The sequence below is a fragment of the Strix aluco genome, chromosome 15 (genome assembly GCF_031877795.1).
Source record: "Strix aluco isolate bStrAlu1 chromosome 15, bStrAlu1.hap1, whole genome shotgun sequence".
NCBI lineage: Eukaryota > Metazoa > Chordata > Aves > Strigiformes > Strigidae > Strix > Strix aluco.
Window position 1 is genome coordinate 7,706,994 of NC_133945.1, and position 26,065 is coordinate 7,733,058.

Here is a 26,065-nt window from a genome sequence, read left to right on the forward strand (position 1 = left end):
CCTCGCGGGCGCTGCGGGAGGGGCGGTGCCGGGCGCGGATTGGCCGCGGGGCACGCGCTTCCTCCCGGCAGGCGCGGCCGCGGGCGCTGCTGGGAAATGTATTTTTTGTGTGGCGGCTCCGGCCGTCCCCGTTCCGTTCCCCCCCCGCCGGCTCTGGCGGGACGGGGCGGCCGAAGGGGCAAAACGCGTTCGCGACGTGGATTGGCTGCCGCTGCGGCAACATGGCGGCGCCCGCCGAGCCGCGCTGAGCCGGGAGGCGGCGGCGGTTTGTGGGGGCTGTTTCTTCCTCGTCGTCATGTGGCGCGGCTGCCGCCGCTTGCTGTGGGGTCGCTTCCCACTCGCCCGGCTCCCCCGACCGCCAGCCGGCAGCGGCCCGGTGAGGCCGGGTGGGGGCCGGGCCTACGCCCCGCCGGCAGGTGAGGCAGCGCCGGGCCGCCCGGGGCCTCTCCAGCCCCCTTCGGGGAGAAGGGCCCTTCCTTGGCCCGGTGGGGTTGGGGCACCTCGCGGTGACACCCCTCAAAGTCACCCCGGGCCAGGGGACCCCTGGGCTTGGCGCCCTCGAGGCGGGTGGAAACATGGGAAGCAGCCAACCCCCACCCCCCTCGGCGGGGTCCGGGCTCCCCAAAGCCTTTTAGGGGCTCCGGCAGTGTGGGCCAGGTGTTGGGCCTCCCCCTGCACCTTTCTCCTGGTGTTACTGGGGTTTGGGGTGAGGGTTGCTGGCAGCACAGCCAAGTCCTCAATGCACCAGTTTGTTTTTGGGTTTAGTTGGGGTTTAGGGATTTGGAGGGGATGGGACCCAGCCGAGGTGGTTCAGGCACGTTCTGGGCCATGGATCCCTTCCACAGATTTTGCTGGAAACGTGTGGGTTTGAGGATAGTAAAATTAATCTCATTCTGACTGAGGTGAGGCTGCAGAGTCGCAGTGACTCATCGTGGGGTGTCGGGAGCCCACTGATGTGACTCGGGACTCCTCTGGGGTACACATACATGAAGCTTTTCAGAACCGTGCCTTAACAGCGTGACGTTTTCTGAGGCCTCGAAGCTTTCAGGTCGCTGAGCCTAAGCAAACCCTTTTCTGTTTCCCCAGCGGGAATGTTCTTTTTATTTAGCCTAGAATAACAGACCTGCAGCTTGACCTGCTCACTTCTCCCTCCAGGAGATAGATTTATGGGTTTGAAATTTACGATCTGCTTGCTACTGTCAGAGGAATGGCTTGCAGATTCTTCGTGTCTTGCGTGAGAGAAACGAGCCTTTGGAACACGTGTAACCTGGCTCTCAGGTGTTGGGAGCGTGTGAAACAGTGCTGGTAAGAAGGGAGGCTGCTCTTAAAACAGACACCTGCAGTTCCCTCAGGCTCATCTTGCTGGTGAAGCAGGTGTATTCCCAAGCTGGTCTGGGGCGTGTGTGGGCCGGAGGTGGCCACGGGAGGTGGTTCCCCTCTCCTGGTGACTCAGTGGCATGTCACAGTGTGTGTGCAACATGTCCCCAGCACCATCCAGCCGTTTCCACGTGTGGCTCCAATAAACCTGCCCCCGTGGGCGGTCGCGGTGGAGGAAACAGTGTCTTGCCCCCGCACATTCCGAGCCTGCCGGCAGCTGTGGTTCTTCCAGCGGATGCATCGGCTGGAGGTCAAAGAGAGAAGGAGCGAGATGCACTGAGGGGATCATGCGGGCTGGCACTGGGTTGATTTGTTGTCATTGAGGGTGGAAAGAGAGGCTGCTGTGCCCTGCCCTGCCTCTAACCCAGCTCTGCTGGGTTTCTTGTCACTCTGAGACAGAACAAGCAGGAACCAAGAGTTAGCTAAGGCAGTTCAGGGATTAATTTGTCAAACGTGATTGCAGCGGGAGAATCTTGAAAGATTGAGCCCAGAGTGAAACTCCAGGAGTGCTGGGACAGGTCTGCTTTGGAAACTGCCCTTTCCAGACTCTGTAGAACCTCAGTGTGGGCCAGTTCGAAGGGAGCTCAGACCCCAGCCTGGCAGAAGTGAAGCTGGTCCCATTCACTTGCTGGTTGTGCACAGCAACCCTGTGGTTTTCACCAGTTTCATGGTGCTTCCCCATTTGAGTAAAGCTTGCTGAAATGGTGTAGTGCTTGGAAGCTGTGGATGAAGTCTAGTCTAGAGAAGAGGAGGCTGAGGGGAGACCTCATCGCCCTCTACAACTCTCTGAAAGGAGGGTGCAGAGAGGGGGGGATGAGTCTCTTGAACCAAGGAACAAGCGCCAGGACAAGAGGTAATGGCCTCAAGCTGTGCCAGGGCAGGGTCAGACTGGCTCTTAGGAAGTATTTCTTTGCAGAAGGGGTTGTTGGGCGTTGGAATGGGCTGCCCAGGGCAGGGGGGGAGTCCCCATCCCTGGAGGGGTTGAAGAGTCGGGTTGAGCCAGCGCTGAGGGATCTGGTGGAGTTGGGAACGGTCAGTGTGAGGTTCATGGTTGGACTAGATGGTCTTCAAGGTCTTTTCCAACCTGATGATTCTGTGATTCTGTGAATGGGCTGTTTTTTTGTGGCCAGGCCACCTCAACAGCATTCTCTCTGTTTTGGACTGTGATGAGGAGCAGGGGGAGGGACCGAACCTCCTCTAACTGCCCTCTGAATAGCTCTGTTTTTGTCCCCAGAGAGGAAGAGGTTCTACCAGAATGTGAGCATCTCACAAGGAGAAGGTGAGTGCGGCCGCCGGGACAGGATGGAGGGGCTGGTCCCCAGGAGGGGTGTTATCACCCCACACCGCTTCAGCGAGAGCGTGGTACACCCGCAACCAGGCTGATGGTGATGGTGGGAGACTTGAGTATCCCTGGTCCTGTGCTCTTGTCAGCTCCAGCTCTGAATCTGCTCCCGCTGTGGGGTTGTCTGTTGTTCCTTAGTGCCTGCTCCTCTTTGATTCCCCAGGATTTCTACTCTGATTCCCCAGGAGGCTTTGAAATAAACCTGGACCACCGAAAGCTGAAAACGCCCCATGCCAAGCTCTTCACTGTCCCCAGTGAGGCCTTAGCCATTGCAGTGGCCACAGAGTGGGATTCCCAGAAAGACACCATCAAGTTCTACACTATGCACCTGGTGAGCATGGCTGGTTGAGACTTTTGAGACCTCATCAGGGCAGAATGCAGCAGCAGTTAGGTCAAGGAAGTCAGGATTAAAGACAGGGAATCGAAATGCCAGGGGCTAAAGATGGGTTTGCCAGGCCACTGCCACTTGGTGAGGGCTGGCAGAGTAGATTCCAGAGCAAGGGTTGAGAAGCGCTTTGGGGTGTAAACCTTGTGCCAGGATGCATGAGATGGGAGCATCTTCTGAGAATACTTCTGTGTCCTGCCTCCCCCAGCTCTCCTAAGTACTTGCAGTAGAATTGACATGGCTTGGTCTAAAGCAGGGTTGACCGTGTAGACATAAGAATGGTCTCCAAATGCAGCACATGGAGAGAGGAGGTTGTCCTAATGCCTGTGGAAACAGGGACAAGAGGTTGGGACTTTCACTGGGTGCTGGGGAGAACCTTGCAGTTGTGAGGGCAGTTAGATGCTGTCTAGGGGGGAATCTGTGTCACTGGGGGGACTTGAGAAGGGGCTGGACAGTGTTATTGGGGATAGCGAGGGGCAGGAGGAAACGATGAGCTCTGGAGCAGTCTGTCAGCCCTCTTCCCTGGTGCTTGGTGGGCCTGCTCCTGAGGCTTCTGAAACCAGTGAGAAGCTTCCTGTGACATGAGCCATGTTCTGGCCCTGCTCCCCCCTTTAGCTGCACCCCTCAGTTCTGTATGCCATGAATTCCTCTGCTTCTCCTTGGCTTTGGACAAGGGAAGCTGCTGCTTTCCCAAGGCTCCAATAACAGAGGTTTAAACTGCCATTATCCCACAGACCACACTGTGCAACACGGCGCTGGACAATCCCACGCAGCGAAACAAAACGCAGCTGATCGGCGCGGCTGTGAAGTTCCTGGAGACTGACACTGTCTGGTACGAGATGGGGGCTGCGCTGGCTCAGAGGCGAGGTTGTCATGTCACAGTGGGGTTTTTTCGGAAAGGTAGTTGGGGGAAGTGAGGGAAAATATCTACCATAACCCAGTCATGGCAGGGCTCTGATCTGTCCTGGGTTTGGCGTGAGGGTTTGAATTAGTTTAGGCCGGTCCTGTGTCTGCAAACCTAGTGGAAGTTTGTGCACCCAAAGAGTGTAGGTATGAGAGAGACTGGGGACCTGGTCCTCTGTTGAACTCTGGTTTGGATACCTCTGTGCTGGGCAAGGGTGGGAGCAGCAGGAAATGAAGATCCCCTTGGGGAAAAGCAAACCTCTCTGACAGGCCTGGAGAGGGATTGCCAGCCGGCTGAAAATGAGCCAGCAGTGTGCCCAGGTGGCCAAGAAGGCCAATGGTATCCTGACTTGTATCAGCAATAGCGTGGCCAGCAGGGACAGGGAAATGATCTTACTCCTGGACTCGGCACTGGTGAGGCCGCACCTCAATTCCTGGGTTCAGTTTTGGGCCCCTCACTCCAAAAAGGCCATTGAATGACTCGAGCGTGGCCAGAGAAGGGCAACGGAGCTGGTGCAGGGTCTGGAGCACAGGTCTGATGGGGAGCGGCTGAGGGAACTGGGGGGGTTTAGTCTGGAGAAGAGGAGGCTGAGGGGAGACCTCATCGCCCTCTACAACTCCCTGAAAGGAGGGTGCAGAGAGGGGGGATGAGTCTCTTGAACCAAGGAACAAGCGCCAGGACAAGAGGGAATGGCCTCAAGCTGCACCAGGGCAGGGTCAGACTGGCTCTTAGGAAGGATTTCTTTGCAGAAGGGGTTGTTGGGCGTTGGAATGGGCTGCCCAGGGCAGGGGGGGAGTCCCCATCCCTGGAGGGGTTGAAGAGTCGGGTTGACCCAGCGCTGAGGGATCTGGTGGAGTTGGGAACGGTCAGTGTGAGGTTCATGGTTGGACTGGAGGAGCTTCAAGGGCTTTTCCAACCGAGATGATTCTGTGATTCTGTGAATCTGTCAGACCAGTCCCTGGTACTGCTGTACCAGTACCAGCAGCTCCGATTACTTATACCAGTAGCAAAGTGCCCTTCGTTCCTTAAAGTCCCCGTGGGCTGCAAGACCAAGCCTGTTCCTTGCCCAAGCTCCTGTCTCACAGTCCCAGCCTCTGAGATGTCCGCTGGCAGCTGCCCAGCTCCTGTGGGGAGGGGAACAGGACTCCCCCATCTGCTTTTGTGGCTTTGGTCAGGCTGGCAGCAGGAGTGCCAAACTGAGCCGTTGGGCAAGGTGAGGCAGGAGGGGTGGCCCCAAATAAAGAGTTTCAGTGGGATACATCACCTGCTCTAACTGCTAAATCCATGACTGGCTTGGGGCTACCTGCAATTTTCTGTTGGCCGGTTTGCTGCTCTGTTTTGTAGTAAGATAGAATTGTCCTTCCCAGAACAATAAAAAGCTCTGAATTCAGGGGAGAGTGGGGGGGTTGTTCCCAGTCGCTGGTGCCGCTGCCAGGGTGGACAGTGGGCCCTTGCTCCCCTTTCTGGGGTCTGGTGGGGGGCAGCTTCCTTCCCAGTGTGCCCCAGCAGTCTGGCAGCCTGGGAGGGAACACCCAGCGTGGTTTTTGTTCTGCAACGTCCCAGCTATCGTGTGGAGGAGCCAGCTGCCCTGGCAGAGCTGCAGAAGAATGAATGGGATCCCATTGTCGCCTGGGCTGAGAAAAGGTAAGAGGTCAAAGATGTTTCTGTCTGCTTATGCCCTGCCCTGCTGAGGCCATGAGCTCTGGAGCTTGCGACTGTCGGAGCCACAGGGTCCACGAGCCCTGTGCTTTTCTAAGGGGCTGGGCGATCATTCCAGGTACAACGTGGCGATTGGCTCCTCGACCAGCATCCTGGGGCCAAACATCCCTGCCAGCACCAAGGAGACCTTCGTCAGCCATCTGGCATCCTACAACATGTGGGCCCTGCAAGGTGAGAGAGGCTGGGCTGGGGAACCCTCTGCTCAGGCTGTGCCAGTGGAGGAGGCAGTTCCTCTCCACGGGGGAGAAGAGCATCTGTAATGTTTTTCCTCTCCTGCTGAGATAATCAGAGTGTTGAGGTTTATGTTTTAAATCTCCAAGCCAGTCCCTTAGCTGTATTTGTTAAGGGTAGGGACTCTCCCTTTAGTGCTACCAGTGTTCAGGGTGTGACTGTGCTGGCCTGTGAGCTGTTTGCTCTACCTGAGCCCAAAAAACTTCTTTAATGCCAAATCTTCTAGTGACTTAGTCCCCAGCTTTGTCACCAGGAAAAGAAATGGGGTTTAGTACCTCAAGTGCCCATGGTTCTGTGCACTGTCCTCACTCTTTCACCCTTACAGCCCACTTGGTCTTACCTGATACTGCTGAATGACAGCTAAAGAAATGAAGTAATGTTTGCTTTGCTCAAGTCCTCAAATGCAAGTCTTGAATAACAGCAGACAGTGAAACCCACAAAAAACACTACCTTTGCAGCTAGGGGAAGTTAACAGTGTTGATTCCTGGGACAGGGCTTGCAAAGCCTTTCTATTACCCCTGTAAAGATATTTTTTTGATGAATCATTTCTTTTCCTCACGGTTTGTAATATGGGTAGGCAAAGTGGAAGGGAAAAGCATGTGCCTCCCCTGGGGAGGGGGAGCCTCTGGGCAGCTAGTCGACTTTTGACCTGGAATTGAAGGTCTGGCCTAGACTGGGGGCACAGGACAAGTCTGACTTTAGCTCCTTCCTTAGACCCTGTCCATGTGCAGGCACCTCCATTTCCTATCAGCTTGAGCTGAACCATGAGTGCTCAGCAGCTCAGAGTTTTGAGCCCTTCTTTTCTCCTCCTCCTGGCTGCGCGTCTCTCTGGGATTTGCTCAGGTCCCTCAGCCATCAGGCACTGGCTCCCCTCCCCTGAAGTGGGGGGCCTTGCAAGCTGGTGGTGTGGCAGGAAAGAGCTCTGCTTTTTTATCAGCCGAGCCCAGCAGCTGTGTCCTGCACCGACACGCTTCTCCCGGGGCACAGCACGCCACGCACATTTGCACGGTGGTTTTCTAGGAGCGGTTATAGATGCGGACGGTTCTTTTAGCACCAAACAGTACACAAGTTCCTTTCACCCTGGACTTTTCAGCTGAGCTCCAGAATACTCGGGCCTGGGTGGGTATCTCTTCCCTTTGCACAGGGAAGGTTTGTGGCAGAAAAAAAGGAGGCAGTTTCCAAGGCATCGCTGTTGTCACTGCGGTGCCAGCGGCCAGAGCAGCGCTTTGTGTCTGCTGTTACCTGCAGATCTCACTTAAGTGCCCAGATGCAAGCGGGAGGATCGCTGGCCCTGTGACCTCCCTGAGGAGGTACCACACCCTGAATGTCTCTTCAGAGCATGTGAAGACGCTGTTGTAATGCTGTGGAAAACAACCGTGAATCTTGTTTGTTTTGGGTTATTCCCTTCCAGGTATAGAATATGTAATCACCCAGCTGAAATCTCTGATTCTGTCCATGGGTCTGATTGACAGGCACATTACAGTAGAGAAAGCCGTGCTTCTGTCTCGCCTGGAGGAAGAATACCAGGTAAATTATGTTACAAAACAGCCCTATAATTCAAATAGCAATAATCTCAGCATGACAAATGCATCTCCCACCACAAATAACTGGCAAGGGAAATGCCTGCTATTGCAGGAGAGGTTCCACTCTGCCAGTCTCCCCATTTGAGAGAGCTTGAGTGTGCTGCTGTAGAGCAACACCATGGGTGCAACAGCCCAGAGTGTTCCCAGAGCTGCCAGTTTCTTTTTGCAGAACCCAGATGGCTGCTTTTCTCCCTCTCTAATCTGAAGTGCAAAGTTGTGGCTGGCTTCTCCTGCTGTGGCTTATCCAGCTTGGAGGCCTTGGTAGACACCAAGCTAATAACTTGCTTGCTGGAAACCAGCCTGGCGTGAAGCTCTTCCTGACCCAAAAGTGGCAGAAGCTGATGGGAATCTTTTCATCCTCCCTTTAAGGGGCTTTGCTTCAGACCCCAGTACAGATGAAGCGTGTCCTTCCACTGAACTCATCTGGAGATCTCCCTGCCCCAGTAGTCAGTGATCAGCACAGCTCCTCGGGGGGTTACCTGTGTTTGACAAACATGAAAAGGGAGGCTGAGAGTTCCTGAGCAGCTCCACGTCTAATCCAGTTCTGAACTGACTCACGTTCCTCCTCTCCTCCAGATTCAGCGGTGGGGCAACGTGGAGTGGGCCCACGACTACGATCTGTGCGAGCTGCGTGCTCGCGCGGCAGCTGGGACTCTCTTTGTTCACCTCTGCTCGGAGAGCTCGACTGTCAAACACAAGCTGTTGCAGGACTGAGGCTGCTGGGCTGGGTGTGGGAGGAAAAGGCCTGGCTGTGAATTGCTGGCGTGACCCAGCAGACAGTAACCACCCTCCTGCCGCCGCGTCCGTCCTGGGAACAGCCTTGTGCTGAGGACCTGTGACTTTGTGGGCAACAACTTGCTTGGACTGCCTGCCACAGTGCAGCGCCAGCAGTTTTTGAGCCCACAAAGAGGAAAGGTCAAGGTGAGCTTCCTCTGCATCCCCAAGACAGCAGCTCTGTCCATTACCGGTGTCTGTAACTCATCAGAGGAGCTCCCAGGAAAGAAGCAGCTTCCTGGGCAGGGCGCGGCACAGACGTACCCAACATATGCCACATGTCTTCATAGCTGCCAGCTCCTGACACACACTTGTTATGGAAATCTGAAAACAGACTCCATTGCATCTGTTCTTCATCCCTCAGTGTGCTTGTACGTAACACCGGGGTCTCTCTGTTTGATTAAAGGCACGCCCCTGCTAGATACCGAAAGCCAATGCTGCTGAGTATTTCTTTGTTTTAATCACCAAACCGCGGTGCGGGTCCTGAGCTGCCAGGTTCCAGGCTGGTGCTGGGATGGCTAGAGGCAGAAAAAATCACAGAGCAGAGCTGAGCCAGACTAACTACCAACAGTTCAGCTCCCTCTGAGTGAGCCTCGTTGTGCTAGGTGCTCTGTCCTTGCAGCCAAGGAGTAGCAGCGAGCCGACTGTGCAGTCCTGGAGCAAGAGGAGGGAGAACCTGGGCTCCTGCCATCTTTAGAGGGTACTACGAGCTAAATCTGTGCGTGACAGGCAGCACCAGCCCAGGGGCTTTCAGAGAGACCCAGTCTCTCCCCAGAGCGTGTACGCAGCCACCCTCTCGTTTAACCTTCCCACCTTTCTCCTCGCCGTTTGCCTCCAGCAGCACCGCCCTGGCCAGCATCATTCCTCCGAAGCTGCCCACAAGTGAGCGCAGCAGCTGCTGTCACCGAGCAAGGAGGGGAATTAATGACTCCTCGCTTGGCTGTTGCGAGCGGCGGTGTGTGAGCTCCCGTGGAACCATTGATTTCCCTTCCTGCTAGCCGGGGGACTGCTCTGTTCACGCTGCAGAAAGCTGCTTGTGCGAGAGGCGGCGAGAAGACAAGGCTCCTGGGCACGCAGAGCCCCCGCCGGCCTTGTGCTCGCTGAGCTGGAAACCTGCTGTTATCCTGGGGGTGGGTTGATGGAGAGCACTCCTCTCCCAGGCTGCTGCCATGTGTCTGTGGCTCGCAGGTTCCTGCCACTGTGCTTGCAGGTACCAAAGCTTTCAGGGATGATATGCTACGATGATTTGGTTCAATCAGCTTGCAGCTGATCCATAACCCCTCGTGAGCAGGTCTGAGCTCTGTCTGCACGGGCTTCATGCCAGCATGATGGAAGAGACAGAGCTTCATACGCTTTTCCAGTCAATAAGTATCTTTTATTTGCAGTTTATGGTGGGATGGAAGAAGAATGCTTTTGGCCTGAAACGTCCCAGGCAGTTCGGGGATAGAGAGACAGCCATCCCCACTGCCCAGCCCGTGGCAGACCTATTTTGTCAGCTCCAGGATCTCGGTGTTATCCAGCTCCTCCTGGAGATTGTCGATGTACTGAACGATCTCTTTGACACGGTCGCGGTTTCTGTCGATCTCGTTTTGGAAAATCTGAACAGATTGGAAGTGAGCAGTGAATCCACAGGCTTGCCAGGGTCCCTTGCCTGGCTCCCTGGAGCACAGAGGTCTCCAGAAAAGCTTAGGAGCTTTCCTAGCAGCGTCCCCACCGCTTGGGCCAGACCTGTCTGTGCCCCATCCCCCTGAGCATGAGGGTGTCTTACCTTCTCTGTCACCGAGGCCTGCCAGCGGTAGGTGTTGCTGAGGATGTCACTCTCTCGCTTATCAATCTTCAGCAGGCGGCTGCCATGGGACGCGTTGACTGCGTTGACAATGGTGGTTTTGTCCCCAAGAAGCTAGGAGGTAACGTGACCGGATGAGGGGAGGAGGGGGGGGAGGCGGGCACACAGCAAAAGCAGCCGAGCTCAGAACTAGAAGCACAGTAACTGCAACGCTCGGGGGAAGAAAATCAACCCTCTGTTTCAAACTGACAAAGCCCCAGTCATCGGGATGAATCCAGTGCTCTACCCTTCGTGAGGATGCGTCTGGGCCTCGCAAGGATGTAATGGAGTATCCCTAATACGGGTGGGGAAACTGAGGCAGCACCCTTGGCCTCTTCTGCTGGAGCAGGCAGCAAATCTCTGCTGCTGCTGTGGGCTCTGGTGCAGGCAGGGCTGCCTCACAGCACATGGCAGGGCCCTGCGGGCAGCTGGTGTTGAAGCAAGGCTGCAATATGCTCCAGCACGCCTGGCCCAGCAGGTGCGAGAAGTGGAAAAATCACACTTGGAAGGGTCTCTTGTACTGGTGGCACTGGCTGTAAATCTTCATTTTTTGGAGAGTCCCAGCCTCTCATCGAAGCAGTGACTTCCCCCATGGCTCTAAATAGAGGGTGGCTTCGCTAAACCGTAATGATTCTCCTCCTGCAGCTGAGTGCAGCTGTTGAACAAATGAAGATTGCTTCTCCGTGGAAATGGATGGCAGCGAGGCAAAATGGGTGCACAGCAACGGTGCGTAACTGCAGCCATCTGCACAGGCCATAAAGCAGGGAGCTGCCCCGGGGGGGCTGAGGGGTCTGTTTTGTGTCCGTCAGCTCTCGATTACCTGGAGTAATGGAAGGGCTGGGATAATCTAGACAGAGCAAAACCACAGCAAATGCAAAACTCAAGTCATTTAGCTACTAAATGAAGGAATAATGGAGGCAAAAAGGTCAGCAGCGTTGCTGACTGGAGCACTGCAACGATCTTTGTGCTTTCTGAAAGGCTCCTGGGATCTTTGCTATCACAGCAAGACTGAGGGCTCAGTGGAAGGCTGCATTTGAAATGTCATATCCTGCCTCCAGATCAGCTCAGGAGCTGGGGAGCTCGAGGGAGAGCTTTTGAAACCACGGAGGCAAACAGAGCCCCGGTGCAAGGAAGCCAGAGGGGTGTTTGGACCCTCCTGGGGGAGCAGGGAGAATCTGAACAAAACCAGCTGTGAGCACAGCAAAGACACTGCCTAAGGGCCTGCTTGGTTGGGGATGACTGGAAATCAGCCAGGGAAGCGAGTTGTGCTGGAGGCAGGAGAGAGACTCGCTCAGCACCTCTCCTGGGCTGCTACCACCAGCTCTGGCAGCACCCAGGGAAACCTGCAGTGCAGTTATCCTCTGTCCTGGTCAGCGGAGATGGCCGGTGGCACCGCAGCTCAGCCAAGTGGCTCGGGCCTCTTGGGAGGAGGTTATGCTCTGGTTTAGCCATGGCTTTAGCTCTATCCGGCCTGCTGGAAACCCTGTCCCTTCTGAGAAGAGGCTGTGGCCTCTTCTTGCTGACTCCCTAGCAGAGATGAGTATTTTAGGGCCCTCACCATTCGAACGTCATCTGGCAAATCCTCGTCAAGCTCATTCTTGACTGATTTCTCCAGTGTGGTGATGGAGATCTCTAGGAGCTTTTCATGGTGACGGTTTTCCAGGTCCCGGCACTGGGTCATCGTAAAGAAGATAGTTAAGGAAAAAGCTGACCACACCACTCACTTATAGAGCTGAAATAACCTCCTGTAACTAGAGACTGAGTGTCCTCACAGTGGGCTGCTTCAGGAAAGAGCCTGGCTGCTGCCAGAAACTGCTGTGATGTCAGGATACACCCTTTCTGCTTCATCACACGGTGGGGCTCATGCTCACTGCTGTATATTACACAGAACTGGGAGCAGGCCTAGGTTTGCAAAGGAAACTGAGGGAGGCCTCCCAGGATATAAATTAAGCTCTGAATATGGTGCAATTATTTGCACCAGGCCAACAGATTTCTATAGTTAAAGTAGCGTAACCTGCCACTGAAGCACTTTGCTATCCTCATCTCACTTTGTTCCAGAAGACAACAACAACACAAAAATGAAGGCCATTTAAAGAAACTTCAACAAGAATTGTAGGTATTTCATTGGCTGCTATGGCAAGAATGTACGTAGAAAACAGTCTAACCAGATCTTCCCATGGTTGTGTCATGGCTGTGCAGAGAAGAAAGGAAGATTCCCAAGGCGGAGAAAGCTGCATGAGTTCTACAGACTTTCAGCACAGGAGAACTTAGAGCCTTTTGTGCTCTCCAGAGTGCCCACAGAAAGAAGCTGGTCACCTTAAATGACCATTCCTATAAATCTGGGAAAAGACTTTTTCTGTTGATTTAAAAAAAAAAAAAAATCCTATACTGATGGCTCATTTCTGGGTTTAGAGGTGAGGTATACGTACATCACAGGGAGGTCCAGGCCAACATCCTGTGAAAAGGATATATCCCTTTAACGTTTTCAATGAATGTCGATGCTATGTCAGCAATGTTTCTTTTAAATTCCTTTAATAGTTCCTTAACAGAGGGGAAAAAAGAGGAAATATTACAATGAAAACTTGCATAAACATAAAAGGGAGTCAGGGACTCTAGGAAGAATATACAACTGATTATAATTTGGACTCACTGCTGTTATTAGCACAGTCAGAAACCGCACTGCCTCAAGCATTTAAAGTGTTCTGAAAGTGCTGCAAGATTTTCTCTCCTCCTTCAGGGACAGAAAATCAGAATCAGTTTATTGGATGGAAGTTGACTGAATACCTTTACCCGGCGTCTGGAGCAAGCCAGCTGATCCTTCTTACCCTCACCTAAGTAATGCACGGAGAGAGCTGTATTCCTGTATGCTGCCATCCTGCAGTCTCCTTGTGTGTATGAAGAGCCTCTTCTTGGAAGCATAACCAATGCCTGGGCTTACTGCAGCTTTTAGTTTAGTCCTCAGAAATTAAAATTGCTGCTGCCTATTACCTCTCTCAAAAATGGCTGATGGAGAATCTGTGAAGTGTTGCACTTAAATGCCTTGATACAACAGATCAAACACAGCCACCTGATGAGAGAAATGCATCTGCGCTTCACCCAGGGAGAAATGCCTCTGCTTATTCCATCAGTGACTGCAGATACGTGAGGACCAATTCAGAAAACACTAAAAGGCACCATCCTGATGCAGTGAGGAATCCATTTTGAGCTGCTGCTGTCGTGCACATCCACAAAAATAAACTGCTGCATCTGCTTGCACGCAGGCCACAGCTCCTGCCTGCTCATTTTTAAACAGATTACTTTTTTTTTTTTTTAATGAAGATGCACATTAGCAGCCCTGCCCTAGTTTTTGAGGAAAAGTCTGGGGAGAAAAAAGCCAGCTATTATGCAAGCAAATGCAGTAAGCTGAGCAGGACTGTGTGTAATCTTATTCATAGCAAAGATCAGCTTCAAAGAACTACACCTCTAGAATCCCAAATGCATACCCCATGCTAGGCAGCGACTTCTGTATGCAGACCTGTAAAATGACTGAATGACCTCGGGTCCCTTTCTCTAAAGTCTAGGAAATCAGCTTGGATAGATGCAAAGAACATACTGTGCGCTGCTCTAAGAAGCAGCAATCTGTTGCAATGGATCAATGTCCAGGGCCTGATCTGACCCAGATCAACTCTGAGCAGAGAAAGAATAAGATAGAGACAAACCATTAGCCTGACTGGAAGACCTATGCCCCCCTCTTTGTGCAGTGGGCTACTAAACAGAGGGGTGCAGCAACAGAAAAATGACCCCCACCGTGTTCTGGATGTGAGGTCTCACTGGTGTGTGCTTGACCCTTACCTCCAGCTGGTCACTTATCAGCATTTCCAAGGTCATGAGTGCTTCTGACAGCTGAAGTATGTCCTCCTTGTACTCAGCTTGTTTAGACTCAGCAATATCATAACTACTGGCATGATGAATCTCATCCAGCGTCTAAACACAGAGATACATAAATTACTTATAGTTTGTGTTCAGCACTCCATTGCAATTTAATTAACTTGTTACATATGTGAGAAAAGTTCCTGCTGCTGATTAGCTGAAATGAAATGTGATGATTCAGGAAGTCTCCAGATTTACATACTGGGTAGTCAACAGTGCTGAGGTATGCTACTGCACTAACGATCCAGGGGCAATGCAGTGGAAGCGGTGAAAACGCTTCCTCATCCTCCAGTCAGCAGAAGACTTTGCCCCTTCTATGCTTCCAACTTTGGTTCGCCTTCTGACACTTTTCAAGTAAAAAAATACAAATATTAGATTCTTGACATTGCTGGCCATGAAGAAGAGATTAACAATTACTTCGTGGAAAGAAATGCAGGCCTAAATCCTGATCCCCTTCATGTCAAGGAGAATCTTGATTGACTTCTGTAGGGTCAGGATTTACTATTCTGAATATGGAATACCTATCATTGCCTGCCTTCCTCTTACAGCAAGGATTTATTGCCCTTCAGAATTAAATATTGACGTCAGTTTTGTATCAGACAAGATTTATGATTTCTTGGATCAAAAAAAAATCCTCTTGTGCTGAGCAATGTATTATTTTCAAGTCTGTTCGAAATAAGTTAACAATCAAACATTAATAGGGTGAAAAAAAATATACATGTTTTAACATGTCTAATCCACTTCTGAGAGGAAATGGAATGGGCTAAACTACAGAATTTTGATGAAAACCATTGCCAAGACTTGTGTCTGAACAAACAGACTAGATTACCCCAACTTTGCAGTGTTAAAAGGGGGGAAGGGGAGAACAAGGTATCTTCTTTTCTAATATAAACAAGTTAGGAGGCTCAAAAGGCTCCCCAGCCATTCAAGCCGCACCTCTGGGAGCAGTAACTTCAGAGTTAAAGGCCTTTAATGCTTCTTTGCTCCTTCACCAACTTCAGAGAGCAGAGTTATTTTGCAGGTTACCCAAGCCAAAGGATTACAGGGAGACAAACAACCCCTAGGAATTGCTTACAGATTTCAGACTGCTGGGACCTCTGCACCTTTTGAACTCTCCCAGCAATTTTAAAAGAATGGGCAAATGCTGTTAAAATACAGCATTCAGTTTTGACGCCAACTCTTCCAGTATTTATATGAAAACTGTCACGCTGACCACTGTGCCCCGTTCTTGCAGCTCAAACCGTAGCTGAGCCTGCAGGTCATTGGACAAAGACAAAGGGCCAAAATCTGGCCTCAGCCATGTCTCTTTGGGTTTGATTTTGGGGTTTTGGGTTGGTTGGTTTTGTATTTTTTGTGGCTTTTTTTTAAAAAAAAGGAGGATATATTGGGAATTCAAGCACAAGTTAACTGAATATACATATCAATCTTTTTCTGTTGCCTTCTGGTGAGGCTGCAAACTCCTGTCCGGACTAGAGCTGATGGAGCCAGCTTGCCAGCATGAGTCAGCAAGGTTCAAGGACCTGGGCGCAGAGTGACTCAGCAGGCTGCCAGCGTGTGACAAGGCACCTAAATAAAAGTGACCTGGTTTTCAAAGGGAGCCAGTGCTCGTGACTCTGCCCGGTGTCAGTTGTCAGGGACTCGCTCTGCTCAGCTGACAGTGTTACCAGGCTTTAGCCTCCCCTTATTTTTTCTGTGGAAACAAAATAATGATCCATCTATTATACGTGGTCAGAAAGGGATCCAGCTAGAAGCTACGCCCTTAGCAGCCACAATGGGTGGCTGTAGTTGAGCAGAATGAAAAAAAGATAGTTTCTGCTTTAAAAAGACTAGAAATGCATTACGATAACTTTACGTAATTTTTCTGTTAAAGTTCTTTGAGATGTTGTTGACAAAATGACCTGAAGTAGAAAACTACTTGAAAACAAACTGAATACCCTGCAATCTCCTTCTTTTTCTTCCCCCTTTTTCAATGAAGGAAGAGCTATTGAAGGACTCAAAGAGAAGGGGAGTGTGATAAATCTCTCCATATTTTTCAAATTTACTTAAAAATATTTAAACTAAAAGAAGGTTGAGCATTTCTGTTTTCATAAAGACTGGTAAATTTTCTGGATGGCAAAAGAAAAGTAAAAAACCCCACCATGTTTAGCCACCTTTTTTCTGTAAAGCCTTGAAAGTTCTTTATCTTTGTGGCCAATAAAATAACACTGTGCTATGTTAATTTTGTCCTATGCTGAATTTCCAGTATCGCTAAAGGCTGTCAGTGTTAGCTACTTGTGGTTTGCCCAAAGGGTTGAAACTTCAATCCCCAAATTCTTCTCCTAATAAAGTACTAAAAAAACTTCTAACATTATGTTAGTTAATGACATTATATTAGCTAACACAATAATTTTTCCTGGTATAGATTTATACTGTGAGAAACGGGTAGACAGAGATCAGTGACTGAGCACTGGAAAACTGATAGGACAAGGGCTAACAGTTTTAAACTGACAGAGGGCAGATTTAGATCAGATCTAAGGAAGAAATCCTTCCCTGTGAGGGTGGTGAGACACTGGCACAGGTTGCCCAGAGAAGCTGTGGCTGCCCCCTCCCTGGAAGGGTTCAAGGCCAGGTTGGACGGGGCTTTGGGCAACCTGGGCTGGTGGAAGGTGTCCCTGCCCATGGTAGGGGGGTGGGACTGGATTGTGTTTAAGGTCCTTCCCAACCCAAACCAGTCTGTGATTCTGTGGAAGAGGTTGCCCAGAGAGGTTGTGGCATCTCCATCCTTGGAGATACTCAGTAGCTGTCTGAACACAGTCCTGGACAACCTGCTGTGGGTGGCTCTGCTTGAGCAGGGGGCTGGACCAGATGACTCCCTTAGGTCCCTTCCAACCTCAACCACTCTGTGATTCTGCCATTAGGGATCAAGTACTGATTCCTATTACAGCAGTATAAATCTAGAATAATTTTCCTAATTTTAATGGAGTTACCTTCATTCTCAGTGAAATTAAAAGCTGGCATATGATGTAGAGAAATCATGTATCAAACAAACTAAAGTATGACAACATTACCCTTTTGTTCCGATTTTCAAAGTCTAGGATTATTTTCCTGCCTTCTTGCTGGTTGGCTGTTAACGCTTCATGAAGGCTTTCGTAGAAATCGGAGACTTCAGCTTCTCGTTTTTCATACTCTTTCAGACCATAGTTAAATAGGTTCTCACAAACTGAGACAAACTCCTTCCTGTATGTGACACCAGAGTCAAGGTATTTTGCTTGTTCAGTGGAGCAACATGCTATGTTCCTTCTACCTCTGCAGATGTGAGCATCAAGAGTTACAAGTTACTGTTATGTCAGCTCCGTGGTTCTCGCTGGGAGCAGGCTGCCAAGTGGTCTGTCTGTGGCAGGACTGGGTCACTCAGTCACATTTTATGCACAGGATTTTGCTACCTTGAGGGTATGGAGAAAGCTGTGGCAACTTGAGGGGAAAAAGGCCTTGAGGAAGAAAAGGAAATACATACACTTCTCTGACTCTTTTCTGACACAGAAGCAGAATGAAGCATACAACCCTATCTGTCTTCACAAGTGTGAATACAGTGCCTGCGTAGTTAATAAATACAGCTCTGGAGCCTACAGCCAGAGCACAGAATAAACTACTGACTTGGTAGCATCACAAAAATAACATCAATTTTTCTTCTGTTATTATCTTGGCAATGGAATTGTTTCTAGAGTCTATTGTAGTTAAGCCGTGATGCATTTTTCCCCAACAGTGTAATGCAATTTTAAGGAAGGTCAAGTTACTGGCCTTGACAATGCTCTATTAATCTGAATGAGAAAAGAAAAAAGAAAAAAAAAAGTGTCTGTTTTCTGATCGCCCCATGTAGGAGAAATGATCAGAAAAAAGTGCTGGCCTGAAAACTTCATGTTGCCAGCTCTGTCAGCTTGGGAGATATGCGACTCATATCATTCTGATTAGTCTGTTCCTATCTCCTACCACTTCAATTTCAACATGATTTTAGCAACTGCGCTCTTACAATCTAACTGACAGAGATTTATCTTATAGCTCATTTTAAACTTTAAGTGGATTCCAGACTTAAAGTAAGTACAAAGCTTTGGTTCTCGAAGGGTCAGAAAAGAAGGCTACCAAAACTGTGTTTGATTCCAGCGAAGGAAAGGGAATATGGTAATTACAATAGTGAGAATTTAAAATGCTGGAATCTCACAACCTGTTGGTGATAGAAACAAGTGGTTTTAAAAATGGGTTGTTTCAAACTGGGTTGGCCAGCTTGCCAGTAATATAAACCGTTTGTTTGTAGCCTTCCTATTTCATGAGATATCAAGCCTTAAAGCTGTCAGTGGTCTTACGGTCTTGCAGTGGTTTTTTTGGTACCATTCCAAAATTGAACACAGACTCTCAGATCTTAGATCAATGTAGCTTTCAGCCCTGGACAAAAGCAACGGATGAAGAGTCCCTGTGGATGCACCTCCTTCTTAACTCAAGGCATTCCATTTTAGCTGTAGGTATTCTAAACCCAGGAAGGATATGCCTGCAGCAGGTCACCCACTCCAGGGAGGTGAGCCAGTTTGGCAGCTTCTGTGTCATCTGCATACATACTGTCAAACAGGAATGATCCATTCAGGTACTCAACAAAGGCTGCCTTTGAAGAGAATCAGAGCAATATAAGTAAAATAAAGTGCCAACCTGCTGCCAGTCCTCAGGATGTGTCTCTCCTGTAAGCACTTTACCAGCAAAGGAACAGTGGTGCAGAGACAGCGATACCAACACAATGGATATACCAACCAAGGCATGAAAGCACCCTGCAACTGGAGTGAAAACCATCCTGGTTCACATGCAGCTTTGCTGCTAGAACTCTCTAGCCTAAGGATAGAAAACACTGTTTAATCTTATACAAGACATTATTACATGCAACCACATACTGCAAGGTTATTAAGCCTTTCAGATAAAGAGTCAGTGGACTTTGTGGAGGGGCGGAAGGAAGAGCTGCAGGTGTCCTCCCTGCCACTTAACCGCCTCCTGCTCTTCAGCCAGTCTGATCTTCTAGAGGTCTGGAACACAGAGCCAGGCCATAACTGAAAGCATCATTCTGCCTGGTCTGGTTTTCAGTCTGCTCACAGGACTACAGTGATCTCTGAAAGCTCTGAAGAGTCTAACCATAAAACTAATGAAAAGCATTAACTTAGTGTGATGATGGAGAAAAACAAGTTACTGCACCACGAAAATGCTAACAGTTCCCTCAGACCTGTAATTTTCTTAATCTCATGTCAGGCTGATAAGATCCTCGGGTATGATTTACTATTTAGCTTTGCAGGGTCTATATCTGCAGTTTCATTGTTCAGCCAAGAGAATTATGTTCCCCCACGTCATGTGTATTCTACAGCAGTTCCTGTTTTTATTCAAAAGATGAGATTCAGAGATCACAGAGATTAATCCTAGCCTTAGTTTTAGCACAGTCAATGTTAACCTCTCATTAAATCTTCAAGCAGGTAAAAGAGAAGTCAATATGTGTTGTGCTTCTTTCTCCTGAGACAATACAAACCAGCCAAAGAAAACATACCTTGTGGTACTCCAGCTCTTTCTGCTTTGCCTGGTTTTCCTCCAGCTGAGCCAGAGCCTGAGCCTCCTCATGTTCCAACGGCTTAGTATGATCTTGATACGTTAAAACTGCAACTTCTCGCTGAGAAATGCAAACAAAGAAAATATTTTCATTAGATTATCCAGCATTGCTCAACAAATCTGGGCATAAGAATTTGATCTTTCTAGAACACGTACCTGAGTGACATCTGCATCTCCATCTCTTTGTGGGCCTTTTATTAAACTACTTCTGAAGTTTCTAATCCACTCCTCATCCCATTTTTTGTTGGCACATTACTCTGACTCTGCATTCAATTCATCTGAGCTGATTCAGTCCCAGGAAACTTTTCTTTCCCCATTTCCTCTTCTTTAGGGTTGTTTTTTCTTTTAGCAGGAGGCCCTGTTTTGACTTCCAGAATTTGAGCTCTGATTTGATCAGCTAGCAAGTTTAATACATTTACTAGGGAGGAGAAGGCTCTTCAGAGGAATGGATGTCAAAGTAGTAGCAGGGACAAGAATCTAATTAGCTGGAAACTGAAGCTTCACAAATTTAAGTATGCAATTCCATGACATACTCTCTGTATGAGCAGGGACTGGACTCAATGACCCGGCCAGCCTTTCCAATCCTATGGTAAGAGTAATGTACAAGTACAGCTCCTGCTCCATGCTAAACAAATTTACAATGAATCGTGTTCTTTTGTTACTAAAAACCATCCCAAACCAAAAAACCCTGCTTTGTTCCTTTGAGCTGGGATCTAAAAGCAGTCCCACGGGTTACTGGTGTGGATACACTGTGCTGTTCTCAGAAATCAAGCGCGGGAAGTGCATTCGATGGCACCTCCCTGCCTGGATAGTCTGTCAGTCCACTACTGAAATAAATTGCTCAGCGAGCAGCAGGACCACCAAGCCTCCCTTCCCCTGGATCCATGCCTCAAGACATTTTCTGATCTCGAAGAAGGCTTGCACTCACGCTGCAGCCTCTCTGTGGCAACATTAACCAGGCCCCTCTCCCACACACAGCTGCTGATTTTCACAAAATCTGTGAAGACATCATGCCTCTGACACCTCTACCTCTCTGTCAGATTTGATAGAATTTGGCCTACAGGTTCACAGCTGTTAGGTGGAGGCAGAATAAACACTGCGTGTTTCTGTAAGCCTAATTTCTGCAGGGAACCTGCCCTGAATGCTAGAATATTGCTGGCATACCAACAAAGCAAATGCTCTGTAAGATGCTCTTGCCTGATTTCACAAGCAGGGAATGCAGAAATGCTTACTGTGGTGTCACTCACGAGCTTGAAGTCCAAGTACACCAGGTCTGGAAGATGAGCAACAACAAACAGCATATACTGCTCATTGTCGCAGAAAGGGTTCCCACTGAGATTCAGTGTCCGAAGGTTTTTAAATCTCCTGAGATAGATCACCTGTGCCAAGGGAAAAGAGATGCTGTACTTCCCAGTGCTCAGGAAACACACAGCCTTGAAATTCGTTGCTCTTATTACAATGATGTTGCAATACGTATTCTGCCCTGCTGCCAAACCCAGGCAACATTAAATTATGAGTTTCTAACGCTTTCAGGAAAGGAAATATTTAAATTCACATTGTGAATATATAAATGATGGGTGTAGAGAGAAGGCAGATGGAGTGGACAAATCACAGGTCTTAGATTGGTAAACTGCCCTCAAAAGTACCCAAATAAATCCTAGTCTCTTCTCCCTCCTTTCTCATACACAGCTACTTAATCCTTTTCCAGCTTTCATGGGAACCAACAGGAATTTTGCTATGGCTGATAGCAGCAACAGAACCGGGCCCCCATGAGTCAATAACCTAAAAGAGAAATAGCTGTAGTAAGCACTTAACACTGGGACAGCTTACCAAAACCATAACTACAAAGGCAGTGAAATCCTAATTTTCTCCTCTAAGGAGGAGCTCAGACACAGTGGCAAATGTCAGTTTTAGAATATTTAATCCTTTGACAGGGAACATTTGCAAAAACAAGAAGCACTCACATCTTCCAGTGTGGTCAAGTTATTCTTTCCTATGGAGAAAATCTGCAGCTCATGCAATGTGTCCATATGCTCAATTTTAGATATTCTGTTATTGTAGAGACTGAGGTCCTGCAGCTTGACAAGCGTATCCAGGCCCTCAATTACTTCAATATTGTTGAAGGACAAGTCTGGGGAAGAGTTTAGAAATCAGAAGTATTACAAGCAAAAGTTGAATTATTTCTAGCAGAATGCCCTGATTCAGACCTTGCATTTAGCCTGGTTCTTGATTTAGGAGTTTATATACAATGTTTTCGTCAGGGGTGTTCAGTGTCCCACAGGAAAAGCTCAGCAATAAATCATCGTTCTCTGGGTCAGGAAGTGATGTACACATCTCCTTGCAACTGTCCATGCAACTTTTAAATGAGAGGAACAGTTGAAGGCATTTCACGCAGAGGCCACATATACAACCTGAAAGCGATTTCTACCTTGTAGAACCCAAAATACAAGAAAAGAGGTGGGGAAATGCCCTAAAATGGGGGTATTTCTGTGACAAATTTGACACTCAGTGCCTTGTTTCTTGCAGACTCTTGCCTGCTACACCAATGCCCACTGTCATGGTCATTCCCACGAGACCAACATATGCCAGTCCCATGCGTACAGTCGCCCTGTTGTCAATGGAGGTATGCAGAGGCATGTACTCACTTCAGCTATTTCATTCGTTGATATTTCCTCTTATCCTGCCAGAACATCTATCCTAATACCTACATTCATCATGTCTAAGGGTAGTACTTGCCCTCAGGCCACTACCGAACCATTCAGGAGTCCAAAGATAGTTGATGAAGTTACCAGCTGTCTGCATCACCCCACCCCTGGATGGCTGAGACACCCATGCAGCAGCTGCTGAACCACTGAGGCCTTTGGGCAAACGAAACGACGAGCGTGCTTCAAAACCCTCTGCTTACGTTGTGGTGATCAGCTGTTGATTCACAAGTGCATTAGTCATCTGTGCAGCAGAACAGTGCAGACAACTGGGCGGAAGAACCCATCAGACATTTCACGATGTGCTTCTGCACCGAAGCCCTGTATGCTATTTTCCAAGGCGGCTGAGGATATATTTACACTGTCAGCCAGAAACGTAGCTGCAGTTCCCAGAGAATGCTCTAAGCTACGCATCTGTAGCAGCAAGCTCACTGATCTGCCCAGCATCAAAACCTGCGCCACGCTGTGATGCTGCTATCAGCATCCTGAGTTTTTGTCAAAAGTAGTCATGTGAGACTACAAGAATGGGCATTTCTCGGGACAATGATGATGACTTAAGCATATAGGGGTAAAGATTGTGGGTTCTAGGCTCTGAAATGCCTGCATTAGCTTTGAAAACAGAGTACAGGCTTCTAAATCACAGAGGTGTTTCCATAAATACCCTGAAAGTCACCTCCAAATATGAGTACAAACCCTGGAAACAACCTTAAAATCTCAGCTTCCCGTTCCTGCCACACCAAATGTATTAAACCCAGTTTTTAAACATTTGAAGGATTGTTTTGCAGCTCTGATATTCAGGCATTTTGACATTTGACAGTCAAATGAGGAAACACACAGACAGCTGACAGCCTTCCCTAGGAAAGCTCCTATCAGTCGTGTTTGAGAAGGAATGCGACATCCTGGCTTTATCACAGATTGCTTTGCACCTGTGAAGGCATCCAACCTCATACGCCTGTATCTTACCAAGCCAGACAAGGTGAACCAGACTCTCCAGGGCTTCTATCTTCTCAATGATGTTGTTGTCCAGCTGCAGTTTAGTCAGATTCTCAAACTGCCACAGATTATCAATCTGCAGGACATCTAAAGCCACAGGAAAAAAAAAAATTGCTTTCCATGTGAGACAGCTTTCAGTTTAGCGGACACGCTATCTTGCACAAGGAAAACATGTCCCGTCTTACCTCCAAAATGATTTTCAGCAGAGTACGGTGGCATGTGATGACTGCCCTAGAGAGCTGAGAGGTCCACTGGCTGGACGAGATTTCAGTGAAACAGCCCAGTTAACCTCAGTGTCCTGCACCAGCGCACACTGCTCATCAGCGATGCCAATGAGTCGCTGAGGGGATGCTGACTACGGCCCTGCAGTCAAGAGTGGCTTTATGAATCCACCACTACGAGACCTTGACCTTCATTTTCCTTTCCAGCTCCAAGAGGGAGGTTTGGAACAAGACCCTGCTTTTCTCTGCATTTGCAGGCTAGCGGTGGCCAGCTACTTTTTGTAAATTATTCTCCTGCTCCTGGGATTCTCATCACAGGAGGGAAAGTTGGGGTCTACTCTTTCTGTGAAGGCTGCAGTTTAGAACTAATCAATATCCCTGCATTTAGCTTTCTCCAAAAACAGAATCACAAGGTCAGGTCATTAGGCAGTACAGCAAAACATTAGGACCACAGTGACAGAAAATACAGCACATTCTCACTCCCAATTCTCTTTGCCCCTGCAATGGCTTCCCAGAAGATTTCATTAGCTGCTCTGCTGCTATCATCATTCAGTGAGTGCAGAGGAAAGCAAGGAATTGCACACAGAAAATATTCACATAGTTCTGGTTTTTGTATTTGCAAATAAATACATGCAGGGCCAGGTAACAGGGAGTCTGCTCTGAAGAACTCAGCTAATACATTATTTTACTGGAGCACGCAATGAATAATCAAAAGCAGATTTTTGCCTATGAAATTACCTACCCCTAAAATACTCAAATGTTGAGCCAAACGTTCTTCCTTTTCATTTTTCGAATGCAAGTTTATGACTGGTTTGACAGTAAGAGGCAAGCTGCGATAATGCTATGGATGACCAGAGGAAGCCACCGAATTGGACTGTAATCACCATAATCTACCAAATAGCGCTCTCACGTAATCGCCAGGGATGGCAGAGCCCGCCCAGGGTTTGATTTGTCCACGTACAGAAGGGCCCAATAGGCCTGTGGCCTGTAGGTGTCACCACAATATAAATGTTAAATAAGAATAGCAGTGACAATGATAGCATAAAGTTAAGCAACTTTAAAGTTACCCCTCAGCAAAAGCACCCAGCTCTCTCTAACGGAACTAGTTCATACAGGTATGACTAACAATGTAAGTCCAGACGTTACTTTTCACATAAGAAATCCAAGCTAATTGTGATTGTTTAATTGCCAGTTAGCCACTTCATGCTTAATTCTATTACCCTCTAACAAAAGAAGAAGGAAAAAAGGTATATAATCTGATACTCACTTCTAAAACTGAGCTGTAGCTCCATCACATCCTTAAAGTTAATACCTTCCCTTTTGACAAGCTTTTTTATGTCCTCTGGACACTGCTCTTCAACAGCTTTCTGAACCATTTCATCATCAATAATGTTTGGCTCGATGCTATTATATAACTGACTCATTTTTAGATGGTATTAGCCTTAAAGGACAGAAAAGAAAAATGAAATAAAATCCCTGCCTGGCTACTATTACCAACATTAATTGAACAGGCACGACAATTCTCAGGAACTACGAGCACAGCTGAGCATTAAGAAGATCTAATACCTCAGAGCTGATATCAAAGACAGACTTTGACTTTTATCAGAAAGTCACTGATTCGACTCTAATCACAGCCTTACAGCCCCAGCACTGTAAACTTCACCCCACGTTAGAGTGTTTTCCATGAAGAATGCCAGAATTTGGCCAGGTAAAGAGGGCAGGAAAGGAGGCCCTGTGCAGCACCTCTGAACAGCAACGGTCTATCACATGGCAATCACCTGTTGCTGAAACCCGTCTTCATGAAGAGGGCATATTCAAGGCTCTGTGTGCCTTTTAATCTAGTTTTAAAAAGTACATTTCTCATTATAGGCAAGTTTGATTTATAGACTAAGAGGCATGTATTTATAGCATAGAAGAATTAACAACAGCAGCTCAGTAAATTTTAAACACCAACATCATAATAAAAGTGAAAACAAATTTGAGGAAGGAGGAAAATTTATAATCAACAACAGCAATTTTCTGAAGAAGGCACTTAATGCAGATCCATAGTAAGGGCTGTCTAGTTCAGTCAATATATAGAACTGCACACGGGCACCTTTGCGTTGGGAAAAAGACGATTCTGTCAGTCAAAACTTTCTGTCCTGGCTTTGTCATTTAAATATCCCTAATATTGCCTGGGAGGCAATGAGACTACTTATCTTTCTAGAACTGTGCACAGTTAATGAATCAGTGTGAAGGACTTCAATCGTCAAACTTTTGCTTGCGTAAGATGTCTGCAATTACAGAAGAAGTTCTGCTGATTTTTTGCACAGTAGGACAGGAAGGATAAACATCTGGGTTTAGAGAGTTCTCTCCTCGTCATGGCTTTTAATTACCAAACCACACCTCTCTGTGGCTGTGCTCAGTATGGACCGAGGAGGCCTCGGCAGTGCCGCCACGTCGCCGACACCCCCCGGCCCTGCAGGGCCCAGGACGGGGACCCTGTCTGTGCCT

At 48.5% G+C, this 26,065-nt stretch overlaps 2 protein-coding genes across 3 annotated transcripts; one reads left to right on the forward strand and one right to left on the reverse strand.

Moving 5' to 3' along the window:
• The first annotated feature begins 119 nt into the window (after nt 1–119).
• Nucleotides 120–8,745, forward strand: ATPAF2 (ATP synthase mitochondrial F1 complex assembly factor 2). Of its 2 annotated transcripts, none has more exons than XM_074841043.1 (8): nt 120–416; nt 2,612–2,656; nt 2,905–3,050; nt 3,839–3,936; nt 5,572–5,652; nt 5,786–5,898; nt 7,370–7,485; nt 8,118–8,745. In XM_074841043.1, the coding sequence occupies exons 1-8, from the start codon at nt 296–298 to the stop codon at nt 8,253–8,255; spliced, it is 858 nt and encodes a 285-aa protein (XP_074697144.1). In that variant the 5' UTR covers nt 120–295; the 3' UTR covers nt 8,256–8,745. The 2 variants fall into 2 exon arrangements, with proteins under 2 accessions (XP_074697144.1, XP_074697143.1); XM_074841042.1 differs by lacking the exon at nt 120–416 and adding an exon at nt 461–2,230.
• Nucleotides 8,746–9,668: 923 nt separating this feature from the next.
• Nucleotides 9,669–24,996, reverse strand: DRC3 (dynein regulatory complex subunit 3). Its single transcript, XM_074840858.1, has 12 exons — nt 24,840–24,996; nt 23,322–23,438; nt 21,621–21,787; nt 20,889–21,035; nt 19,598–19,717; nt 18,567–18,679; nt 17,097–17,271; nt 13,972–14,103; nt 12,611–12,681; nt 11,699–11,822; nt 10,084–10,215; nt 9,669–9,913 (listed from the first exon to the last, which is right to left on the reverse strand). Exons 1-12 carry the CDS (start codon nt 24,994–24,996, stop codon nt 9,800–9,802), a joined length of 1,569 nt encoding a protein of 522 aa, XP_074696959.1. The 3' UTR covers nt 9,669–9,799.
• Nucleotides 24,997–26,065: the final 1,069 nt, after the last annotated feature.

Bases quoted from the DNA above. Each gene is read 5' to 3' on its own strand.
- ATPAF2 (XM_074841042.1), top strand. From the start codon at position 2,104: ATGAAGTCTAGTCTAGAGAAGAGGAGGCTGAGGGGAGACCTCATCGCC. The intron at 2,231-2,611 runs GTAATGGCCTCA...TTTTGTCCCCAG, and splicing joins AACAAGCGCCAGGACAAGAG to AGAGGAAGAGGTTCTACCAG. The intron at 5,653-5,785 runs GTAAGAGGTCAA...CGATCATTCCAG, and splicing joins GTCGCCTGGGCTGAGAAAAG to GTACAACGTGGCGATTGGCT.
- DRC3 (XM_074840858.1), bottom strand. From the start codon at position 24,996: ATGAGTCAGTTATATAATAGCATCGAGCCAAACATTATTGATGATGAA. The intron at 19,718-20,888 runs GTAAGCATTTCT...TGCATTTCTCAG, and splicing joins AGCTCGTGAGTGACACCACA to CGAGAAGTTGCAGTTTTAAC. The intron at 9,914-10,083 runs GTAAGACACCCT...CAATCTGTTCAG, and splicing joins AGGCCTCGGTGACAGAGAAG to ATTTTCCAAAACGAGATCGA.